At 41.9% G+C, this 24,901-nt stretch overlaps 1 protein-coding gene across 17 annotated transcripts in view; it reads right to left on the bottom strand.

Annotated features, from left to right (window-relative positions):
- Window positions 1-24,901, bottom strand: part of DLG2 (discs large MAGUK scaffold protein 2) — a 1,023,659-nt gene that overhangs the window by 562,111 nt on the left and 436,647 nt on the right. Inside the window, exon 1 of one of the 17 annotated variants that reach the window (XM_087966069.1) lies at window positions 16,408-16,565. The exons of 15 other annotated variants lie outside the window; for them this stretch is intronic. In XM_087966069.1, coding sequence (XP_087822195.1) covers window positions 16,408-16,509 — 102 coding nt within the window. In that variant the 5' untranslated portion in view covers window positions 16,510-16,565. Of the gene's footprint in view, window positions 1-16,407; window positions 16,566-24,901 lie in introns of those variants that run through there. One more of the 17 variants, XM_087966081.1, reaches the window with a different exon arrangement.

Raw genomic sequence — 24,901 nt, forward strand, 5'->3', positions numbered from 1 at the left:
GCATATGCAGGGGTTGGGGAGGAGCACACACTGCCTTCTGAGTGCTGGCACACGAGCGCGAGCGCAATTTTTGGCACAGGAGCCCAACAAGGTTAGCCACCACTGCTCTAGAGTTTCAGGTCAAATTCTAAAGAAATTGTTCAGCAGCTCTTAAATAAGTCAAAAACAGCCATTAAAAAGCCAGAAAGAGGAAAGGAAAGGAAAGGGAAAAGAAGGGAAGGAAGAAGGAGAAAATTACAATTAAGGAGACTGAAAGAAGACTGAAGAGAGTTTTCTATAATATCCATTAACATTTCTTTTGCATTATATTCACTTCAGGTCAAAAAGATTTCAGCGCTTTCTGAAACAATGTAATCACTGGCCAAAATTGTTTCCCAAAAGGGACAACATAGCTTCCTCTCGGTTATAAATAATAGTGCCTTCTTATCCTTCCATTCACTTTCAGAAGGACTGTCTACCTTTGTCACACTGGAATTTCAGAGGGAACTGGACTGGATATCTGGTGTCACTCCCTTGTTGCTTTAAGTCCATTTTTGAAATTGCTCCGAACAGTTTTCAGTGTGGGAAAGGGCTGCAGTGGACATAACACTGACACAAAAGTTATGCGAGGATGCTTCATATATGTGGGTTAGGCCAAGATTTTCTAAGTTTGGCTTTGCAACTGGTGTGCGTACGAGGGAGAAATTTACCACCCACATTTGCATCAACACTGCAGAGCTATATTTAGTGTTTGCTTTTCTGCAATTAAGATATACAAGGGACCTTCAAGTACAATTTTCATGAGTTGCCTACTTCAAAAAGACAGAATTGCAAATGCATAAACACCTACATATGTAGATACTGTGGATGGGTTCTGTTTTATCCTATAATTCTCAAGCTCTCTTGCCCTACCTTAAAAATGCATCAGCTTCCCAGATCCCACTTCAAAGTAATCAGTCCCAAATAAAAAAATTTACCTGGAGCCAGCAAAAGAATTTAAGACTTCACAAAGATGTCTATCTTAGGTTCCCCTTAAAGGTATTTTTTTTAATCTATTTTATTTATTTGTACCCTGCTTTCACTATTTTTACAAATAACTCAAGGTGGGGAACATATATAACACATCTCCTCCCTCCTGTTTTTCCTCACAAAAACAACCCTGTGAGGCGGATTTGGCCAAGAGAGAGGAGGACTGGCCCAAGCCAAGCTTTCAGGGAACTAAGGCAGGACTAGAACTCACAATCTCCTGGTGATTGGCCCAAAGTCACCCAGTCAGTTTTCATGGCAAAGGTGGGACTAGAATTCACTGTCTCCTGGTGAATGGTCCAAAGTCACTCAGCTGGCTTTCATGGCTAAGGTAGAACTAGAACTCACTGTCTCCTAGTGATTGGCCCAAAGTCACCCAGCCAGCTTTTCTGGCTAAAGCGGGACTAGAACTCACTGTGTCCTAGTGATTGGCCCAAAGTACCCAGCTGGCTTTCATGCCTAAGGCGGGACTAGAACTCACAATCTCCTGGTCAATGGTCCAAAGTCATCCAGCTGGCTTTCAAGGCTAAGGTGGGACTAGAACTCACTGTCTCCTGGTGATTTGCCCAAAGTCACCCAGCCAGCTTTCCTGGCTAAAGCGGGACTAGAACTCACTGTGTCCTAGTGATTGGTCCAAAGTCATCCAGTCAGCTTTCATGGCTAAGGTGGGACTGGAACTCACAGTCTCCTGATGAGCGACCCAAAGTCACTCAGCCGGCTTTCAATGTATTTATGCAACAAAGTTTCTGAACATACTCAGGTCAGAAATATCACCATCTGTTAATGAGTTGTGATAATTTTGTGTTGTATTTTAGAATGCAACCATAAAAAATCTCAAGAGGCCTCAAGCCAAGCATGACTCCTACATCCATGCCATTTTATTTATTAGATTCTCAATTGTTTACAAACAATGCACATCAAAAGAGCAATGCAGTAAAATGTTAGGGTTAAATCCATTACCTAAAAAGAAAAAACAAAGCTGGTGCAACCACATGCACAAATAATACACCAATGGCATCCCTGCAAACACCAAAGGCCACCTGAAATATTTTCAGTTTTTAATTTTAACTTGCAACCACATCGAAACCAATGATATGATGAGAGAGTCTGGCCTAGTGGTTAAGGCACCAGTCTAGAAAGCAGGAGACGGTGAGTTGTAGTCCCACCTTAGGCATGAAAGCCGATTGGATGACTTTGGCCCAATCACCAAGAGTCCGAGAGTTCTAATCCTGCCTTAGCAGAGGGGGCTGCTGCTGGTTCGCACCGGTTTGGGTGAACCGGTAGTTAAGATTCTGCACAGTTTGGCGAACTGGAAAATCCCACCACAGGCTGGCCTTGCCCTGCTTGTTTTTGGGCCTGTTTTTCAGGCCATTTTTCGGGCTGTTTTCAGGCCATTTTTCAGGGAGATTTTGGCTCAAAAATAGCCTGAAAACAGCAAAAAAAATGGCCTGAGAAACAGCCCCAAAATGGCCTGAAAATGGACCGATAAATGGCCTGAAAACATCCCCAAAACTGCTTGTTTTTAGCCATTTTTCAGGCCATTTCCGGCCATTTTTGGCCCAGTTTTGGCTCAAAAAATGGCCCAAAACCTGCCTGAAAACAGCTGGAAAAAATGGCCTGAAAAATAGCCCAAAATGGCCTGAAAATGGCCCCAAAATGGCCTGAAAACAGCCCCCCAAAAAGGTCAAAAAACAGGTCAAAAATGGGTAGGGGCGAGGCCAGCCAGTGATGGGAAAGCCAGCTGGGTGATTTTGGGCCAGTCCCTCAGTCTCAGCCCAACCCACCTCACAGGGCTGTTGTTATTGAGAAAATAAAAGTAAGAAGGAGTGTTAAGAACGTTTCCTCCTTTGAATTGCTTGTAAAGTAATAAAGGTGAGGTAAAAATATAAAATAAAATAAATACATGCATCCAGTCACGGACCATTCATTCATTGCTCTGACTCAGCTCCAATTAATGTCAGGATATAAGTCTTCATTTTTTCACAATAAATTGAGCATTGGGGAAGAAGAGGAGGAGACAACAGCTGTTACTACTCATTGCCAAGAGGAGCTTGTTGTTTTTTAAATACTGCATTAGCCTCCACTGATCATCCACCAACATAGCCCCCTAATTTTAGCACCTGCTAAATGGGCCGTTTGGATGACATATTCTCTGGGTAGGCACAGTTCCAGTATGGCACTCAGCTAAAATTTCCATATAAAAATTTCCAACCTTGCCAAAATGGCACCTTTGTTCTGGCCTTCTACTGCTACCCTTAAGACATATATATTCTAAAAAAAATGTTCATTTTTTGACGACTAGTATACATCAGGCCTCACTCTTCATATCCCATTTTATCCCATAACCTCAAGAGAATTATATAGAAAAGCACTGCAAAATTAAATGAAAGACAGTTTTATGATAGAGCAGGTGGAGATACACAAATATCATTAGTTTCCTTCAGAAAAGAACCGAAAAGATCAGAAGAATATAAGTAGGACAACTGTGTTACGCTATGGATGATACTATCCTGGCTGAAAAGTAATCTATAAATATTTTAATATTAACAATAATGTAACTGCAAAAGGTTAAGCTGCAGAAAGGAGTTAAGGGGATTAACTTCTCCTTAAAGGAGATGAATTTATCCTTCTTGTCCTCAGGGAGAAAAATACATGCCAGAGATGAGAAATTGGTGGGATTGTACTTTTAGAATGCTCAAATCAAATTCTTGTTTCTGTGCATGGTCTTTCCAGGAAAAAATAATAATAATTCTGCTCAAAATGCAATCTATGTTTCATGTGTGTCTCTGAAAGGCTGCATGATTATTATTATTATCATTTTACAAAAGTCAGCCTTTTAATGATTCCAGTTTTCCTATGTCTCAAAATCAGGAGTGTTAATCAGTCACTAATAAAAATTTGTTTATGAACAGACTAGCCTATTTGTAAACAAAACACCTTCAACCCAGCTCCCCCAGAAGGGATTAAAGGTAGGGGAAAAAAGACTCCTGAAATCGACATTCCCCCACCCAAATTCTAAGGACAGGACCTTCAGGACATCATAGGATTTACCCACCACCATTAGAATAGCAAAAGACAAAAGGCTCGCTGCATTGCACAACCCCCCTGGAGCATCTCAATCACAAAATTCCAAACCCGTATAAAGATCCATTCGCTCACTCAGCCATTTTGTCAGCCACCCTTGGAACACCCCTAGGAGTATTTATCTCAAGTGATCTAAGCCCCAGAGCTGTAACAGCACTGCCAAAAAGGCATTAAGAGTTGTTAACCTTATTTTGCAAAGCTTCTTCTCCAGCAACATTGAATTGTTAACTAGGGCATACAAAACCTTTGCCAGACCAATTCTCGAATACAGCTGGTCCACCTGGAATCCACACTGTATATCAGACGTTAACACAATTGAGCGGGTTTAGAGATATTTCTCGAGAAAAGTACTCCACTCCTCCACTCACAATAGAATTCCCTATGCCTCCAGGCTCTAAATTTCGGGCCTGGACAATCTGGAACTTTGCCGCCTGTGGTCCGATCTAAGCATAGTTCACAAAATTGTCTGCTATAACATCCTGCCAGTCAATGACTTCTTCAGCTTCAACCACAATAACACACGGGCAAACAACCGATAGAAACTCAAGGTAAACCGATCCAAACTTGATGGCAGAAAATACGACTTCAGCAACAGAGTGGTCAACGCCTGGAACGCCCTACCTGACTCCGTTGTTACAGCCTCAACCCCTCACAGCTTCAACCTCAAACTGTCTACCGTGGACCTCACCCCATTCCTAAGAGGTCCTTAAAGGGGGTGTGCATAAGCGCACCAGCATGCCTACCGTCCTTGTCCTACTGTCCCCAATTATCTGTATTTATTTCCTTTGTTCTTGTTTGTGTTCATACTTGTTATCTTGTATATGTTTGACAAACAAATAAACAAACAAACACACATTTGCTGCTGTCACTGAAATTTCTGGAAACCAAATAAAACTTCTTTGCAATCAGCCTCCATTTTATTTCCAGAGCCTTTCTTCCAGCTTGTTACCGGACCGGATTTTACTTCCTACAATAGCAAATAATGGTTACATGACCCTGGGACATGGCAACCATGGTAAATATATGCCGATTGCCAAGAATCCAAATTTTGATCGCATGTTGTAAATGACTTTTTTCAGTGTCATTGTAACTTAGAATGGTTGCTGAAGGAATAGTTGTAAGTCGAGGATTACCTTGTACAATGAATGCTCAGCAGAAGACATTTTCAGAACTTCTAACTAATATGTGACAAGAAACATAGTGGAGGTGACCTTGATTGAACCACAAAGATGTTTGCCCAATGATGTAGCCTGTTTTGAAAATCACAGATAATGCCAGCCAGGTAAGGGACAGCCACTTATTTGGAATGATATAGGACAGGGGTGGGATTCAGAAATTTTTACTACCGGTTCTGTGGGCATGGCTTGGTGGGCATGGCAGAGGAAGGATACTGTAAAATCCCCATTCCCTCCCCACTCCTGGGAGAAGGATATACTGCAAAATCCCTGTTCCCTCTCCACCCCACTAACCTGCTTCTCAGCTCCGTTCTCCTGTGCAGGGCAACCAAGGAAGACCCAGCCAATCATCTGGGACTCAGGAAGCAGAGAATAGATGGGGGCAGGGCGAGTCAGAAGTGGTAGTTGCTAGTTCTCTGAACTACTTAAAATTTCCACTATCGGTTCTCCAGAACTGGTCAGAACCTGCTGGATACCACCTCTGATACAGGACCTTCTGCTTCAGCAGGGGGTTGGACTAGAAGACCTCCCAAGGTCTCTTCCAACTCTGCTGTTCTGTTAAGTGTCAGGTACAATAAATTCCAGTTAAGCTCAGGCTTATACCCAAGAATCTAGCTAATTAATTTTTCACACTAAACGGGCACTAGCTGAGAGTTACTGGAATTAAAGAGAGGTTGGATTTAGACTGTTTATGAGAACATAATGATTCCAGGTTGATTCCTCTCTTGACTCCACCCCCATCTCTTGTATGAAACTTCCGCTCCACAATTTTCAATGGATGGCCTTTTTGGGGGGCTGGGAGAACTATGGGAAATGAAATCCAAAACAACAAGAAGGTACCAGATGGGAAAAAGTCAACGATGAATGTATGAAAAAAAAAAAACCACCTCGTTTTCTTTGCTTTTCTTGGGAAACTAATCACCTTTTCTCTTGGTGTAGAAGTTGAGCTGGGGGAAAAAACAACAACCCAGAGGGGGGAAAAAAAGGATTGAAGAGACAGCTGGGAGATTTTTTTAAAAAGGAGCTAGCAAATGGAGCAAGAACACATTTGTAACAAAGTAGGGAATTACTGAAGCAGTTCTACATCACTTGCAAGGACATTGCTTAGATAAGACAGCTAACTTTGCTGATGTTTTTTTTTTTTTTTTTGCTATTTGCCGTTGCGGTCCTGTGTAAGCCACACATCTTGAACAATAGTGCAGAACAGACTCCAGAGGACCTTAAAGAGACTCTTCATCCAAACCATTCGTTGTTCTAAGGGTTTGTAACTTCTGTGGAAATATCTCCAAGGGAAGAGAAGCCCATCAGCTTCTGGAGGTAGCCTATCGCTCAACCAAATGATTCATAGCGTTACAGAGTTCTCACTTAGTGTCAAGTCGAAACGCCGTGCCTTTCACTCGTTCAGATTACAAAGAACAAGTCTATTGCCTTCTATATAATTATCTGAGGCAGATAGAAAATCTGTTAAATCATCATTGAAAATTCTCATTGAAAAGAAAACACACCGGTTATCTTGCTGCCGGAAAGCCATTTGCTGGGCCTTTCCTTTCCTTTCCTTTCCTTTCCTTTCCTTTCCTTTCCTTTCCTTTCCTTTCCTTTCCTTTCCTTTCCTTTCCTTTCCTTCCTTCCTTTCCTTCCTTCCTTCCTTCCTCCACTCTATTTTCCTTTCCTTTCCTTCCCTTCCCTTCCCTTCCCTCACTCTATTTTCTTTTCCTTTCCTTTCCTTTCCTTTCCTTTCCTTTCCCTCTCCCTCCTCTCCTTCCCTCCCCCACTCTATTATTTTCCTTTCCTCTTCTCCCTCTTCCCTTTCCTTTCCTCTTCCCTTCCTTTCCTACAGTCTATTCTCCTTTCCTTTCTTTTCCTTTCCTTTCCCTTCCCCCACTCTATTTTCTTTCCTTTCCTTCCCCTTTCCTTTCCATCCCTTCCTCCATTTTATTTTATTTTCCTTTCCTCTCCCCCTCTTCCCTTTCATTTCCTCTTCCTTCCTCCACTCTATTTTCTTTCCTTTCCTTCCCCTTTCCTTTCCATCCCTTCCTCCATTTTATTTTATTTTCCTTTCCTCTCCCCCTCTTCCTTTCATTTCCTCTTCCCTTCCTCCACTCTATTTTCTTTCCTTTCCTTCCCCTTTCCTTTCCATCCCTTCCTCCATTTTATTTTATTTTCCTTTCCTCTCCCCTCTTCCCTTTCATTTCCTCTCCCTTCCCTTCCCTTCCCTTCCTCCACCCATTTCCTTTTCCTTTCCTTTCCCTTCCTTCCTCCACTCTATTTTTCTTTCCTCCCTTCCCCTCTCCTCCCCTCTTCCCTTCCCTTCCCTTCTCTTCCTCCACTCTATTTTCCTTTCCTTTCCTCCCCTCTTTCTTTTCCTTTTCTCTTCCCTTCCCTTCATCCACTCTATTTTTCTTTCTTTTCCTTTCCTTTCCTCTCCTCTCCTCCTCCCTCCTTCTTTTCTTTCCGTTCCGAAAGCCATTTGTCTGAACTGGACAACCACTTGACTGAAACAATATAGGGTCTCCTGCTTGAGCAGGGGGTTGAAGACCCCCAAGGTCCCTTTCAACTCTGAATTATAGTATAAATTTCTTATCCTATCCTCACATTTTTCTTTCATCTCCAAGAGTCTTCATTTTCAGCATCATCCTCTCCACTAAGTTAATACATTACAATGAGACACCAATCCTTTGGGGGCTGAATTTATTAAAAGACACTAATGGAAGAACTTCAACTGAAAATGATAAATGCAGTTAGTCCAAAGTCCAAAGTGATCCATTTTAATTTCTTTCCTTCCTTCCTCCCTGTCTTCCTTCAGTCTTCTTAATTGTCATTTGCTCCTTCCTTCCCTTCCTTCCTTCCTTCCTTCCTTCCTTCCTTCCTTCCTTCCTTCCTTCCTTCCTTCCTTCCTTTCTTCCCCCCTTCCTTCCTTCCCCCCTTCCCCTTCCTTCCTTCCTTCCTTCCTTCCTTCCTTCCTTCCTTCCTTCCTTCCTTCCTTCCTTCCCTTCCCCTTCCTTTCCCTTCCCTTCCCCCTTCCCTCCTTCCTTCCCTTCCCTTCCCTTTCCTTCCCTTCCCCTTCCCTCCTTCCTTCCCTTCCCTCCTTCCTTCCCTTCCTTCCCTTCCCCCTTCCTTCCTTCCTTCCTTCCTTCCTTCCTTCCTTCCTTCCTTCCTTCCCTTCCCTTCCCTTCCCTTCCCTTCCCCTTCCCTCCTCTCTCGATCCTTCCCTCCCTCCCTCCCTTCCTTATCTCACCTTTATTATTTTTACAAATAACTCACGTTTGTAAACACATGCAACACACCTTCCTCCTGCTATTTTTCCCGTAACAACAACCCTGTGAGGTGGGTTGGGCTGAGAGAGAGGGACTCACCTAGCTGGCTTTCATGCCTAAGGCAGGACTAGATCTACACCAGGGGTGTCAACCTTGGCAACTTTAAGACTTGTGGACTTCAACTCCCAGAATTCCTCAGCCAGCTTTGCTGGCTGAGGAATTCTGGGAGTTGAAGTCCACAAGTCTTAAAGTTGCCAAGGTTGGACACCCCTGATCTACACAATCTACTGGTGATTGGCTCAAAGTCACTCTGCTTCCAGGCACTTGCCACGTCTTACCATAGACTCCTCCTACATACAGATTTAGTGAAATGTTGAAATAGGAGACCCATTCTTTTAAAACCCAGATTCAGTGCTCTTTCGGAAAAGTAGTAGGCTTATAGCACCAGTAGCCTTAAAATAACTCTAATCTTGTGCTGCACAGGCCATTGTCAGCTAAGATAGACAGAATCTGCTATCAGGGTGCTGTTTTTGAGTACTTGAAGGGTTTTATAGAATATAGTGGTTAGAATGCAGTATTGTAGGCTAATTCTGACGACTGCCAGAGGTTCGATCCTGACCGGCTCAGGGTTGACTCATCCTTCCATCCTTCCGGGGTTGGTAAAATGAGGACCCAGATTGTTGGGGTTAATATACTGACTCTGTAAACAGCTTAGGGAGGACTGTAAAGCACTGTGAAGTGGTATATAAGTCTAAGTGCTATTGCTATTTCTCTACCCTTTCTTTCTTTCTTTCTTTCTTTCTTTCTTTCTTTCTTTCTTTCTTTCTTTCTTTCTTTCTTTCTTTCTTTCTTTCTTTCTTTCTTTCTTTCTTTCTTTCTTTCTTTTTTCTTTTTCTTTCTTTTTCTTTCTTCCTTTTTCTTTCTTTTTTTCTTTCTTTCTTTCTTTTTCATCTATTATCACTTGTTCTATATCTGGTGGTGCAGCGATTAGAATGCAGTATTGCAGGCTAATTCTGCCGACTGCCAGAGGTTCGATCCTGACCGGCTCAGGGTTGACTCATCCTTCCATCCTTCCAAGGTTGGTAAAATGAGGACCCAGATTGTTGGGGTTAATATACTGACTCTGTAAACAGCTTAGGGAGGACTGTAAAGCACTGTGAAGCAGTATATAAGTCTAAGTGCTATTGCTATTTCTCTACCCTTTCTTTCTTTTTCTTTCTTTCTTTCTTTCTTTCTTTCTTTCTTTCTTTCTTTCTTTTTTTCTTTTTCTTTTTCTTTCTTTTTTCTTTCTTTCTTTCTTTTCATCTTCTATTCTTGTTTATCTGGTGGTCTTGCAGTATTGCAGGCAATTCTGCCGACTGCCAGAGGTTCGATCTGACCGGCTTTCTCATTCCATCCTTCGGGTTGATTGAGGACCCAGATTGTTGGGGTTAATATACTGACTCTGTAAACAGCTTAGGGTGTAAAGCACTGTGAAGTGGTATATTCTAAGTGCTATTCTATTTCTCTTCTTTCTTTCTTTCTTTCTTTCTTTTTCTTTCTTTCTTTCTTTCTTTCTTTCTTTCTTTCTTTCTTTCTTTCTTTCTTTCTTTCTTTCTTTCTTCTTTTTCTTTCTTTCTTTCTTTCTTTCTTTCTTTCTTTCTTTCTTTCTTTCTTTCTTTCTTTCTTTCTTTCTTTTTTTCATCTATTATCACTTGTTCTATATCTGGTGGTGCAGCGATTAGAATGCAGTATTGCAGGCTAATTTTGCTGACGGCCAGAGGTTCGATCCTGACTGCACAAAGTTGATTCAGCCTTCCATCCTTCCAAGGTTGGTAAAATGAGGACCCAGATTGTTGGGGCTAATATACTGACTCTGTAAACAGCTTAGGGAGGGCTGTAAAGCGCTGTGAAGTGGTATATAAGTCTAAGTGCTATTGCTATAGAAACATAGAGTTGGAAGGAAACCCAGAGGTCTTCTAGCCTAACCCCCTGCTCAAGGCAGTGGTCCTTATATGCCATCCCAATCAAATGATTGTCCAGTCTATTTTTGAAAACCTCCAGGCACCTATAACTCCAGGAAGCAAGCTGTTCCACTGATTAATTGTTCTCGCAGAATAATTTCTCCTTACTTATAGGTTGGATCTCTCTTTAATCAGTGGTGGGATTCAAATAATTTTTACTACCGGTTCTGTGGGCATGGCTTGGTGGGTGTGGCAGGGGAAGGATACTGTAAAATCCCCAGTCAGAGGCAGTATTTGCCGGCTCTCCAAACTACTAAAAATTTCTGCTATAAATTCTCCAGAACTGGTCAGAACCTGATGAATCCCACCTCTGTCTTTAATGATCTTCCACCCATTACTTCTTGTCCTGTTTCTGGTGCTTTGGGGAAATAAGTCAACCCCTTCTTCTCTATGATAGGAACTCAAGCACTGGAAGACAGTCATTGCGTCCCCTATGGACTTCTCTTTGATAGGCTAGACATACCTAGGTCCTTCAACCTTTCATCGTGCAATTTAGCCCTTTGTCATCTTTATTACTCTCCTCTGCACACTTTCTCAAGTCTCAGCAAATTTTTTTTGCAGCTTCTGCAAATGAGAGATTTCATGAAGTCATCATTTTCACCTTATTTCACCTCTTTTTTTATGGACTACTTCTGGATACAGAACAGAACAGGACTGCCTGCCAGTATTGCATTACTCTTGCAGAATTGACTGAATAGGCAAGTAGGAATAGAATAGAATAGAATAGAATAGAATAGAATAGAATAGAATAGAATAGAATAGAATAGAATAGAATAGAATAGAATAGAATAGAATACTTTATTGGCCAAGTGTGATTGGACACACAAGGAATTTGTCTTGGTGCAAATGCTCTCAGTGTACATAAAAGAAAGGATATATTCATCAAGAGTCAAGAATCATCAGGTCCAACACTTAGTGATAGTCAAAGGGTACAACAAGCAATCAAATCATACTAGGAAACAGTTAATAAAAACCGTAAGGATACAAGCGACAAAGTTACAGTCATACAGTCACAAGTGGGAGGGGATGGGTGATAAGGAGTGATGACAAGATTAATAGTAGTAGACTTTGTAAATAGTTGGACAGTGTTGAGGGAATTATTTGTTTAGCACAGTGATGGCATTCGGGGAAAAAACTGTCCTTGTGTCTAGTTGTTCTGGTGTGCAGTGCTCTACAGTGTCATTTTGAGGGAAAGAGTTGAAACAGTTTATGGCCAGGATGTGAGGGGTCTGTAGATATTTTCACAGCCCGCTTTTTGACTCATGCAGTATACAGGTCCTCGATGGAAGGCAGGTTGGTAGCAACTGTTTTGTCTGCAGTCCTAATTACTCTCTGAAGTCTGTGTCTGTCCATCCAAGATGGCGCTGACAACGGCTGCCTCGGTGAAATGCTCTCCAATGGTAATAGCAATAGACTTTTATACTGCTTTATAGTGCTTTACAGCCCTCTCTTTAATGGTTTACAGAGTCAACATCTTTCCCCCAACAATTTGGGTCTTCATTTTACCCACCTTGGAAGGATGGAAGGCTGAGTCAGCCTTGAGCCTGGTGGGATTTGAACTGCAATATTGTAGGCAGCTGGCTGCAGAAGTAGCTTGCAATACTGCACTCTAATCACTGTGCCACAAAGGCTCAGTAATCAATCCTTGATGTACCACCACAACGGAGCCCAAAATTTCTGTTGCTAAGCGAAACACTTGTTAAGTGAGTTTGGCCCCATTTTATGATCTTTCTTGCCACCATTAAGTGAATTATTATAGCTGTTAAGTTGGAGACACAGTTGTTAAGTGAACCTGGCTCCCCGCCATTGACTTTGCTTGACAGAAGGTTGCAAAAGGGGACCACGTGACCCCAGGACATGGCGACCATCATAAGTGTGAGTCAATTGCCATTTGACTTTTGACATTTACTCTAAGGAATGGTGAAGCACAATAGTTCCTTAACGAGAGAGAGTCGTTGTGACAACATGGAGCAGAGGTCTTGCAAAGCCTTTATGAGAATAACAACCATCAACACAAAATGACAGAAGGAAAAAACCTAAAATCCAGGAATATAGACTTACCGAAGGGGTTTGATTTTTGTGCAGTGTGACAAGTTGTGCCTGTGAATCTTCTACACCAAGGACCTTCAAACTTGGCAAGCTTAAGACTTGTGGACTTCAACTCCCAGAATTCCTGAGCTCACATGACCAGAGGAGGAATTCTGGGAGTTGAAGTCCATAAGTCTTAAAGCTGTCAAGTTTGAAGGCCCCTGTTCTACACCCTAGCCTCCATTCCTGCCACCAGACCATTTGTGAACCTAGGCTGAACACTTTTAGGACTAAAACAATTTTCAGACATAGTCCTAAGGAGAGGTCAGAGGAACAGAATATCCTGATCTCCAACAAGGCCAAAGGGCAAGCCACTTGGCAAAGCATCTTCCCTAATCTGCCCCATTATGTGTCTATAAAAATTCTCTATCAGTATAGTGGATAGAAAGATAGAGTAGAGTACAGTAGAGCAGAGCAGAGCAGAGCAGAACAGAACAGAACAGAATAGAATTACAAAATAGTAAAGTAGAACAGGCCAGATTCCCTTAACAACCTTGTGACTAACTTAACAACTGCAGAGATTGGCTTAATGACTGTGGCCAGAAAGGACACAAGGACAGGGCGAGAGTTACTTAACAACTGCCTCGCTTAGCAACATAAATTTTGGGCTCAATTGTGGTTGTAAATCGAGAACTACCTCTATAACAGACATTTTAGCTAGTCCTTGACTTATAACTGCTTGAAGTTATGATGGACCCCACGGAAGCCACTTACGACCTGGTTTCAAAGTTCTGCCCCACTCCCCCATGATCAAGTCAACCTGGCAACCAGCTCACACTTACGGCTGTGTGCCATGTGGTCATGTGGCCACAACAGGACAGACACAGACTTCAGAGGATAATTAGGACTGCAGAAAAAACAATGGCTACCAACCTGCCTTCCATTGAGGACCTGCATACTGCACTAGTCAAAAAGAGGGCTGTGAAAATATTTACAGACCCCTCACATCCTGTACATAAAACTGTTTCAACTTCTTCACTCAAAACGATGCTATAGAGCCCTGCACACTGGAACAAGTAGACACAAGAACAGTTTTTCCCGAATGCCATCACTCTGCTAAACAAATAATTCCCTCAACACTGTCAAACTATTTACTAAGTCTGCATTACCATTATTATTACTATTAATCCTCCCATCCTTTCACCCATCTCCTCCCACTTATGATTGTATGACTGTAACCTTGTTGCTTGTATCCTAAACATTTTTATTGACTGTTTCCTAGTATTTGATTGCTTATTGTACCCTATGACTATCATTAAGTGCTGTACCTTATGATTCCTGACTCTTGATGAATGTATCTTTTCTTTTATGAATACTGAGAGCATTTGCACCAATCACACTTGGCCAATAAAGAATTCTATTCTATTCTATTCTATTCTATTCAAGACAATTTTCTCCCCAGAAACCGCCATATATTCCAATTTCCAACAAAACCCAACCCATAGCAAACAGTGGGTTCGCTTAACCAGTGCCATGTAACACTTTACAACTGCCTCAAAACAGATTGCAAATTCAGGTCAATCGTATGATGATCCGCATTACGACCCGCATGATTTATGACAGTAATGGCCAGGCTCGATTATGGTTCTATGTTGAGGGCTCTGTATGCTATAAATGACCTACATGATGAAGGGAACATTAGTATACATTAGTTGTGTTTATACAATCCAGTAGTTGAATCCGCTAGCAATTTTGTGGATTTCCAGAGTAAGTTCAGCCATAAGATAATTCCTTTGGATTAAAATGATCGATTAGTATATAATATACTGCTTATTTCCTACAGTATTCTTCTTCAAACTCCAAATTAGCCCTCCAAATAAATGCTTACAATTGGAGGGCTCTTGAAGTTGAAATTCTAATTTATCGGGTTGCAAAAATTTCTGCAAAAATTCTGTTGTACAGAACATACTGTAGTTGTTACAGTGAAATGTTCCATGCTTTGATTGTTTACTTTCTGTTCTTCTGCATGTAATGGTTTCTTTTCATTGAATGGCATATATCTTTGAACTATTCATCATCATCATAGTAATAGTAATAATAATAATTACAATTTGCAAACTGAAGTTGACCGATTGTGGAGGAAGAAATCAACGGTTGTATCAATCGTAATAGGAGCCCTTGGAGCGATACATGGAAATTTTGAACTTATCAGACCTGAATATTCTGACTTTACAAACAGCCACCTTACTCACAACTGCCTATAAACTCAAACGTTATCTTAACAGCTCTTAGGTCCTTGGTTAGGACTTGAACTGTTAAGTTTTTACCAGTCCCAGACTGTGAATCCAATTGAAGATTAAATTTTAAACAATGATAATAATTTACCACTCCCAGACTGTGAAACCAATTGAAGATTAAATCTTAAACAATAATAATTTACCAGTCCTAGACTGTGAATTGAATTGTAGATGAAATCTTAAGTAACCGTAATAATAATAAATTATAAACGTGTTACATGACATTGACCACTTTTTGATAAAACAACTGGAATGTTATCTGTAAATCTATTTCAGTTTCACACTCGCTGGACAGAAATAATGCAAAGAAATTAGAGATTATGATAATAACCAAATTGATTGTCTGGTTCACTGAGAGAGTTACAAATTAAAAGGGAAAGATTGGTTTCTTGCATTTAAGATGTTTTTATAGCCATTTTCAACTGCTATTCTTTTTACTTTTCTATCTTAACTTTTAAGCTTCAGGAACTATAAAGCACAAGACCAGCTGTTAAATCTAAAGCCCACCTTTAGATTTACTAATATGGCCAGAAATCATTACTTCCAATATTATCCCACCAGCTTTTATCACGTTTATGCCTAACTATAAATATGAAAAGTGAACACCCATATACAGAAACCATTAAACCAAAACAACAGAGTGAAATAACTACACAATTGTTAACATTTCCCTGCCCTGAGATCCGGATGGCTCCCTAAAGCCAGCTTCTAAATATCACTTTGTTCTAAATCAGGCAACATGTAAACTCATCTCCCATCCAAATATCTTCCATCCAAACTGGGGAACAGAACATCCCTGCCAGCCTGCTGTAGTTTAATTACGGGTGGAGGAAATTAAAGACATGAAAAGTTTTATCTTGCTTTTTTCCCCCCCAACATTGCTTCCATGGGTAAGAGAAGAAGAAAAGAAAAAAGGTATCAAAAGAAATGTATCAAAAGAAATGTGGAGATCAGCTCTTGCCGATTGGCCTTATCTGGAGATGTCTGCCATCTCTTGACTGTCTTCCTATACACTTAAAAATTAAAAAAACTGTCACTCCAAGAGACTTTTGCCAAATTCTGTACTTTTCCAATCCTTGGGAGGGGGGTGGGGGAAACCTCCTTTAATGATTCCCCCAGCCTTGCCACTTATTTGTCTGTCTTTTTCTTTTAAATGAAAGATATGCAGAAGATGCATTGGCTACCATTTCTCATCTAATTACCAACAACCAGGATTAATCCGAGGAGACAAGGAGAGTTCTTCCTGCTACTTTTCCCTTTGGGGTTTTAGGAGAGCAAGCATCAATCTCAAACTCACAGTACCGAAATAGCTGCCCTCGGTTTGGTTTTGTTTGTCAAAATCTCTCTATCTCCCCCTTCGTACCAGTTTCTGGATAAACCCAGAAAAAAAAAAATGTCTTGGCCGCTTCAAAACAAATCCCCGCTTCTCAAGCCAACTCTTTGATTCTCTCCCTTTCTCACAGGTGTATTAACCATCCTCCTACCCACCCACCCCCCACTTCACCCCATCCTGCTCCCCAACCATAGTTACTTGGCCGGGTTCGGGAAGAACATCCCTTACCTTGCATCCAAACATCAACGACAACGTGTTGTTCGTACAGGCAACTTTGCAGTGGCAAATCATTGGTGTAATGCGGTCAGAATAGTTAACAAGCCTGCACATTCCTTGAGGGCTGCAGTTGAAGCAGCCAGGAGATGATAATAGAGATAGATAGATAGATATTTGGTGATGGGGAGAGGGTGGGTGGGGGAAACAAGAGCTAACCCAGCCAAGGGAGAGTCAACATCTTCAGCTCAACAGCTAGCTGGATTCTGAGCTCCTTTGCTTTTCTCGGTCACAAGCCGTCTTGCCGTCTCTTCACCACCTGTGCCCCCAATTCAACCATCCCCTTGCAGATGAATCAACATTGCAGCATTAATTGTGAAGTGTCAGGGGTTCCCCTCTTCCACTGGGGGAGCTCATTTAAAAAAAAGAGAGAGGGGGGGAGGGGACAAAAGCGCTCCCACTTCCCTCGCCCGCTGCCGCTACCACCACCACCCTCCTCCTCGCACGGAGCAGGAAAAAAAAATGGAAAGGAAAGGTAGCGAAAGCAGGTGGATGCACATTAACATGTAAAAGCAAGGCTCACGCCTACTCCAAATAATCACACAAGATTGTCGTGCTAGCAGGAGTGGGCTGAAAGATCACAGCAAGCGGAGGAAAACATTGCAGCTCTCCCTTTGGTGTACAGCCAGTGCCTGGCTGCTGCAAGACACGGTCATGGTGGGGAAAGGAAGGGAGGAGGGGGAGGAAATGTGGAGCCTCCAAAAGGTTTTCTGAAGATCCCCTTCAAGAAAGCCACGTCCTCATCTCTGCCTCCTGCCTGCCACGGCAAGCCTCCCACGATAGAGGAGGAGGAGGAGGATGGGTCCCGTCTGCAGCGACAGCAGCTTCCTCTCTCGGTGTGAAGGATGAACGCCTGCTCCAAGAAACTGGCTTGGAAAAACAGAAGAGCAGGGGAAGAACACTCCACTCTTTTGCAAGTAATGTTCAGGGGTGGCCAGGCTGCCCTGGGAGCTGGGGGCTGGGGGCTGGGGGGAGAAAGACAGAGCATCTCTCTAGAGAGTTGTTGCCAGGAGAATGGTTCGTGTGTTGCGTGGGGAGGCATCTAGCCAACTTTAGCTGACCTGACTTTAAAATTAAGCAAGAGAACCCTTGGATGGGAAGCAAGCTGAGAAGGCTAGGATCAGGCAGCAAGTGACTTCTGGATACTTTCCCCCAAAAGGTAGCCTTCAACAAGCAAACTCAGTTCAAAAAACTCTTTGCTCTTTTCCCCCTCTGAGAATTCACAGCAGGTTACTTTAGAGATGTCTAGATAGATAGATAGATAGATAGATAGATAGATAGATAGATAGATAGATAGATAGATAGATAGATAGATAGATAGATAGACAGACAGACAGACAGACAGATAGACAGATGATAAATGATAGCTACATAACTACATAGATGATAGATAGGAGAGATTATAAAGATAGAGATGATTGATAGCTCGATAACTAGATAGATGGTAGATAGATGGTAGCGATGGATGGATGGATGGATGGATGGATGGATAGACAGATAGAGATAGATAGATAGATAGATAGATAGATAGATAGATAGACAGACAGACAGACATAGATGATAGAGATGATAGATGATTGATAGTGATAGATAATAAATGATAGCTAGACAGATGATAGCGATATAGATAGATAGATAGATAGATAGATAGATAGACAGACAGACAGACAGACAGACATAGATGATAGAGATGATAGATGATTGATAGTGATAGATAATAAATGATAGCTAGATAGATGATAGCGATAGATAGATAGATAGATAGATAGATAGATAGATAGATAGATAGAGATAGACAGACAGACAGACATAGATGATAGAGATGATAGATGATAGTGATAGATAATAAATGATAGCTAGATAGATGATAGCGATAGATAGATAGATAGATAGATAGATAGATAGATAGATAGACAGACAGACAGACAGACAGACAGACAGACAGACATAGATGACAGAGATGATAGAGATGATAGATGATCGATAGTGATAGATAAATGATAGCTAGATCGATGATAGAGAGAGAGAGAGAGATGATACAGACATAGATGATGGAGATGATAGATGATTGATAGTGATAGATAATAAATGATAGCTAGATAGATGATAGCAATAGATAGATAGATAGATAGATAGATAGATAGATAGATAGATAGATGATAGATAGATGAAAGATGATTGATAGACAGATAATAAATAATAGCTAGATAACTAGGTAGATAATAGATAAGATAGATAATAGTGATGGATAGAGATGATGGATAGATGAAAGATGATTGATATAGATACTAAATGATAGCTAAATAACTAGGTAGATGATATTTAAATGAGAGAGAGAGAGAGAGAGAGAGAGGAGAGAGAGAGATGGAAGGGGGGAAGGGGGACAGGGCAAGAGAATGCTAGCTAGCTGTATAGCTAGATAGATGATAGCTGGATGGATGGATGGATGGATACAGACAGAGAGAGACAGAGAAAGATGGATGATAGATAAACTGATTACAATCATATAAAATATAACACAAAAACAAAATGCAAGATCTAATTTCAGGGTAAAGTAGATCAAAGAAAATGCAGTAATAGAATACAGTATATAGGTTACCTGGGGATCTCCTTCCTAATGTTATCCCTGCAAGGAAGGCTGGCTTGAAAGAGAAGGATTTGGCCTAAGGCTCCAGGGTGAGACAGGGACCTCTGCACCCTAGTCTACACTATAGCACATAAGGGATGCCTGAAGCCATTCTGAACATTTTTCCAGTAAGGTGCATCGGTATAATTCCACTAAACACAGGTCACATGAAACAGGAAATGGTTATTGAATTTGCTCATCGGCTCCTTCTCTTGTTCTTAAAAGTGGAATAATATGAGGAGAAATGATCTTTTTGTCCCCAAAGTAGGCATTACTAAGGAACAAAACTAATCAGGAAGGGCCATTCTCCAGGAGCTCATGAAGCAGAGTTGCTCAAAGACTAGGAGTTCACCTGTTCCTTGATCTAGATACAGGAGTCTTCAAACTGGACAGCTTTTAAGACTCGTGGACTTCAACTCCCAGAATTCCTCCTCCAGTCATGTTAGCTCAGGAATTCTGGGAGTTGAAGTCCACAAGCCTTAAACTGGCCCAAGTTTGAAGACCCTTGATCTAGAAGCTCACCTGTTTCAGAAGTATCCTTCTGCTTAGTCTCATCTCCAGGATCTTGGCATCGTTTGTGATGAGATGCTATTAATGGACTAACCAACTGTACAGGAGATAGCTTCTCTTGCTAAGACCATTTGTAGTACTCTGAATAGCACTAGGAAAACTTTACATAAGAGTAATGAGAAGGCATATTACATTCTGCCCAGGGTTATCTGCAATAAAATGGGGCAGGTTATGGTAAGCCCCACTTGCTGCGATGTGGGGCTTGGAGGCCACTGCACATGCTCAGATGCCATAAAAGCAGTTTGTTCCTTAATTGCTTGCAAAAAAAAACAAGCCAGCCGGCCTGTTTTCTGTTGGTAATCACCAATTATTAGTGCAACCTGTTTTCTGACTGCAAGGATAATTAAAGCATTATTTGGGGGTATATATCCTCTGGTTATTAAATGTCTATGGAGATTCTTACTCATCCAGGTCACAGTTGTCCCAAAAGGACTTTTTCAAGAGGCAACTGGACTTTCTGGTTTTTCTTTGGAGACTTTTCGCTTCTCATCCCAGAAGCTTCTTCAGCTCTGACTAGAGGGTGGGGAAATGGAAGGATTTATACTCCTTGTAGACAGCCGGTCATTTGCATCCTTTTAGAGGGTCATTGAGGCCACCTGGATGTTTGTCTGTGTCATCAGGGTCACCTGTGTGGTGCAAATGGATGTGGAGCCTTCTGGGAATTGTTGAAATGACCAGCTGTCAGCAAGGAGTTTTATAAATCCTTCCATTCCCCACCATCCAGTCAGAGCTGAAGAAGCTTCTTGGGTGAGAAGCGAAACGTCTTCAAAGAAAAACCAGAAAGTCGAGTTGCCTCTTTGAAAAAAAAAAACACTTTTGGGACTCTGGTTACTAAGGGTAATTTACACCTGTAGAAAATATAAACCAAAAAAGAACTACCAAAAATTAACTCACCCCAAAAAGACATTTAAAGCGGCTATCAATGTGCATGAAGTAAGATCATATTTCAGGCTGTTGTAATAGTTATATCTTTTGCATAAGCAGTATTCTTCTTTAAAACAAAATACTGGTACTCCCTGACTTACAACCGGTGGTGGGATTCAATTTTTTTTACTATTGGTTCTGTGGGCATGGCTTGGTGGGCGTGGCAGGGGAAGGTTACTGCAAAATCCCCCCATTCCCTCCCCACCCCACTAACCTGCTTTCCAGCTCTGTTCTCCTGTGCAGGGCAACCAAAGGAGACCCAGCCGATCAGCTGGGACTCGATGGGAGGCAGAGAATAGATGGGGGCAGGGCCAGTCAGAGGTGGGATTTGCCGGTTCTACAAACTACTAAAAATTTCCACTACCGGTTCTCCAGAATTGGTCAGAACCTGCTGAATACCACCTCTGCTTACAACTATTCATTTAGTGACCGTTCAAAGTTACAACGGCACTGAAAAAAAGTGACTTACCACTGGTTCTCACACTTACAACCATCACAGCCTCCCTGTGGTCACATGATCAAAATTCAGACGCTTGGCAACTGGCATGTACTTATGACGATTGCAGTGTCCTGGGTCATGTGATCCTGTTTTGCGACCTTTTGACAAGCAAAATCCATGGGAAAGCCAGATTCACTTAACAACCATGTTACTAACTGAACAACTGCAGTGATTCACTTAACAACTGGGGCGGGAAAGGTAGCAAAATAGGACGAAACTCAATTAGCAACAAAAATTTGGGGTTCAGTTATTGTCGTAAGTCTAAGACCGCTTGTAATGAGAGAGATACAACCTGGAAATGAAGTAGGAACCAGCTCCGTTAAATAGGTGTTACTTCCTTTTAAGGAAGCACACCGGAGATGGTGGTGTTAATCTTCATAACAGCTTAGAAACTTGGAAAGCCATGAAATGCATCTTGGTGAATCAAACCAATAATCTGCTCTAATCCAAGTTGCTTTAAAGGTAAAGGTTCCCGTTGCACAGCCGTGCTACTCGTTTCCGGATCTAGGGGGTGGTGCTCATCTCCGTTACAAAGCCGAAGAGCCAGCGCTGTCCGAAGACATCTCCGTGGTCATGTTGCCAGCATGGCTAAACACCGAAGGTGCATGGAACACTGTTACCTTCCCACCAAAGTGGTCGTTATTTTTCTACTTGCATTTTTAACATGCTTTCGAACTGATGGGTTGGCAGAAGCTGGGACAAGGAATGGGAGCTCACTCCGTTATGCGGCGTTAGGGATTCGAACCGCCGAACTGCCGACCTTTCTGATCAACAAGCTCAGCCTCTTAGCCACTGATTAGCCACTCAGCCCCTTAGCCACTATAAGCCAAGATGCTGATAATAGCTAAAAAGAGGCTTACAAAAAGCTAAAAAAAATATACAGTATGTTAGTTTCCTACGATGGAACATATCACCGTATTTCATCTATCTTGGTCATTTTCTTTAAAAAAAAAAAAAAAGGAAGACAACTGATTCCTTGGCAGGAAAAAAAATGGAAACTAAGATTACAGTTTTTGGTTGCTCTTTGAAGAGTGAACCCAATCAATCTTGTAGACCAGGGGTCTCCAACCTTGGCAACTTTAAGCCTGGAGGACTTCAACTCCCAGAATACCCCAGCCAGGTGGGGCATTCTGGGAGTTGAAGTCCTCCAGGCTTAAAGTTGCCAAGGTTGGAGACCCCTGTTGTAGACTGAACCCTCCTCTCACAACATCACGATGAATCTTGCAAGCTCCATCTCCAAAACCAACCTCAGAAAAGATTTCTACACTTGCAGTATTTGAAGCTTCTCACATCCCAGCCTTTTTTTTTTTTTTTTAGCAGTGTCTCAATATCTCAGGGGTTTTATTTTATTTATTTATTTGGCAAGCAAGTATTAGATAACAGGGATAAGTATAAGCATGGTTATGAATACATGAAATGGATATGAATAAAAAAGAAACAATAGGACAGGGACGGTAGGCACGTTGGTGCGCTGATGCACGCCCCCTACAGACCTCTTAGGAAAGGGGTGAGGTCAATAGTAGACAGTCTAAGGTTAAAGTTTTTGGGGTTTGGGGAAGAAACCACAGAGTCAGGTAGAGTATTCCAGAAATTGACCACTCTGTTGCTGAAGTCGTATTTCCTGCAATCAAGTTTGGTGCGGTTTACCTTGGGTTTGTATCTATTGCGTGCTCTTGTATTGTTGTGAAACTGAAGTACTCATTGACAGGTAGGACATTGCAATAGATAATTTAACAGATAATAGATAATCAGAGTTGGAAGGGATCTTACAGGTCATCTAGTCCAACCCCACACACAAGCGGGAGACCCTACACCATTTCTGACAAATGGTAGTCTTCTTGAAGGTCTCAAGTGATGGCGCTCCCACAACTTCCGAGGGCAACTTCTGTTCCATTGTTTGATTGTTCTCACTGTCAGAAAGTTTCTCCTTATTTCCAGGTTGAATCTCTCCTTGATCAGTTTCCATCCATTATTCCTTGTCTGGCCTTCAGGTGCTTTAGAAAATAGCTTGACCCCTTCCTCTCTGTGGCAGCCCCTCAAATATTGGAAGACCTCTATCACGTCTCCCCTGGTCCTTCTCTTTACTAGACTAAGCCCAGTTCCTGCAACCATTCATTGTATGTTTTAGCCTCCAGTCCCCTAATCATCCTGGTTGCTCTTCTCTGAACTTTTTCTAGAGTCTCAACATCTTTTTTATAATGTGGTGACCAAAAGTGGATTCAGTACTCTAGGTGTGGTCTTACTAAGGCTTTATAGAGTGGTATTAGTACCTCACTTGATCTTGATTGTATCCCTCTGTTAATGCAATTTAGGATTGCATTAGCTTTAATTTTATGTATTATACTTAGATTGGACCGAAGGCGGTGTAGTTCTAGGTTGTCTAGGTCTAAAATTTCAAGTCTGGTGGCATAAGGTATTCTGCTACAAGCTTGATTTAGTAATAACATGGGAGGACAAACACTCTGAGATTAAGGAGTTACTACAAAAATTCTAGCCAGTTTTTTAAAAATCTGGAGTCCTCGATGCTCTCTGAGCTCGTGGATTGCTTACAGACGTTTCATTACCCAACTAGGTAATGTCATCAGTGAAGCCAACAACCAGATTTGGAGAACCCCAAGGACTCCACAGCTCAAACCTGAGCTACACGTACAGTTCAGGTAGTCCTGGGGTTACCACCGCACAACATTGATGTTGCTAAGTGAAACATTTGTTAAGTGAGTTCCCTGAGCCCCTATTTTACGGCCTTTCTTGCCAGTGTTGTTAAGCGAATCTCTGCAGTTAAGTTAGTAAGTGAATCTGGCTTCCTCGTTGACTTTGCTTGTCAGAAGGTCGCAAAAGCTGACCCCAGGACATTGTAACCGTTGTAAATATGAACCAGTGGCCAAGCATCTGAATTTTGATCACGTGACCACGGCGATGCAGCAACGGTCGTTCAGTGTAAAAAAAAAAAGGTCATAAGTCACTTTTTTCGGCACCGTTGTAACTTTGAACGGTCACAAAATGAAGTGTTGTAAGTCAAGGACTACCTGTGTTCTCGTCGAAGGGCACTTTTTCATATGCCCAGCAGGTGGCACTCAAGACCTTTGTAGCCTCTGATATATGAAATTCAGCCAAGGCTAGGAGAATATCCACAATTCTTGATCCCTACCAATTATAATTGACAGTAATCTACTACACCTGTGTGACTCTTAGTCTTTTTAAATAGGGACAACATTATTTCTCGTTGCATACTTATCACCTACCCCGGTCCGAAAGGATTGAAAATGCTACACAACAAGCATCAACTAAGGGAATATGAATGCAAAGAACATCACAATTAAGCCTCATCAGAAAGAAATAACTAAACAGTTTATCAACAATTTCTCGTTACTTCCTTAGAAACAGCCACTGTGCTTCCCCAAAAGTAAGACCCTGTCTTATATTTTTTTTGCCACCAAAAAAGGCACCAGGTCTTATTTTCGGGGGATGTCATCCACTGACTAACCTCACTTGCGCACATCACCTCCAACTTCCTTTTCGCTGTCAGAGGCCTTCAGGATCTTCTTCTGCGGCTGGCAAGGCTTTCCTGAAGGCCTCTGCAGCTGATAACGGAGCTCAGGATCGATCCATAGCTTTATTATCAGCTACAAAGGCCTTCTGGAAAGCCTTGCCAGCCTTGCTGGCTGCAGAAGAAATGGGCCGGCAAGGCAGGTGTTGGGGTGTGCAAGGCCTGGCTACAACTGTCCAAAGGTAAGTAGTAGGGCAGCTCCACCCCCCACATCCCCACCCTAGCTTAATTTTTACCTGTTCACCTTGGAGTTGGTGGGATCTTAATTCGGGCTTATTTAGGA

Source organism: Notechis scutatus, chromosome 5 (assembly GCF_049901735.1).
Source record: "Notechis scutatus isolate UNSWTSFEM ecotype Mainland chromosome 5, rNotScu1.2, whole genome shotgun sequence".
NCBI lineage: Eukaryota > Metazoa > Chordata > Lepidosauria > Squamata > Elapidae > Notechis > Notechis scutatus.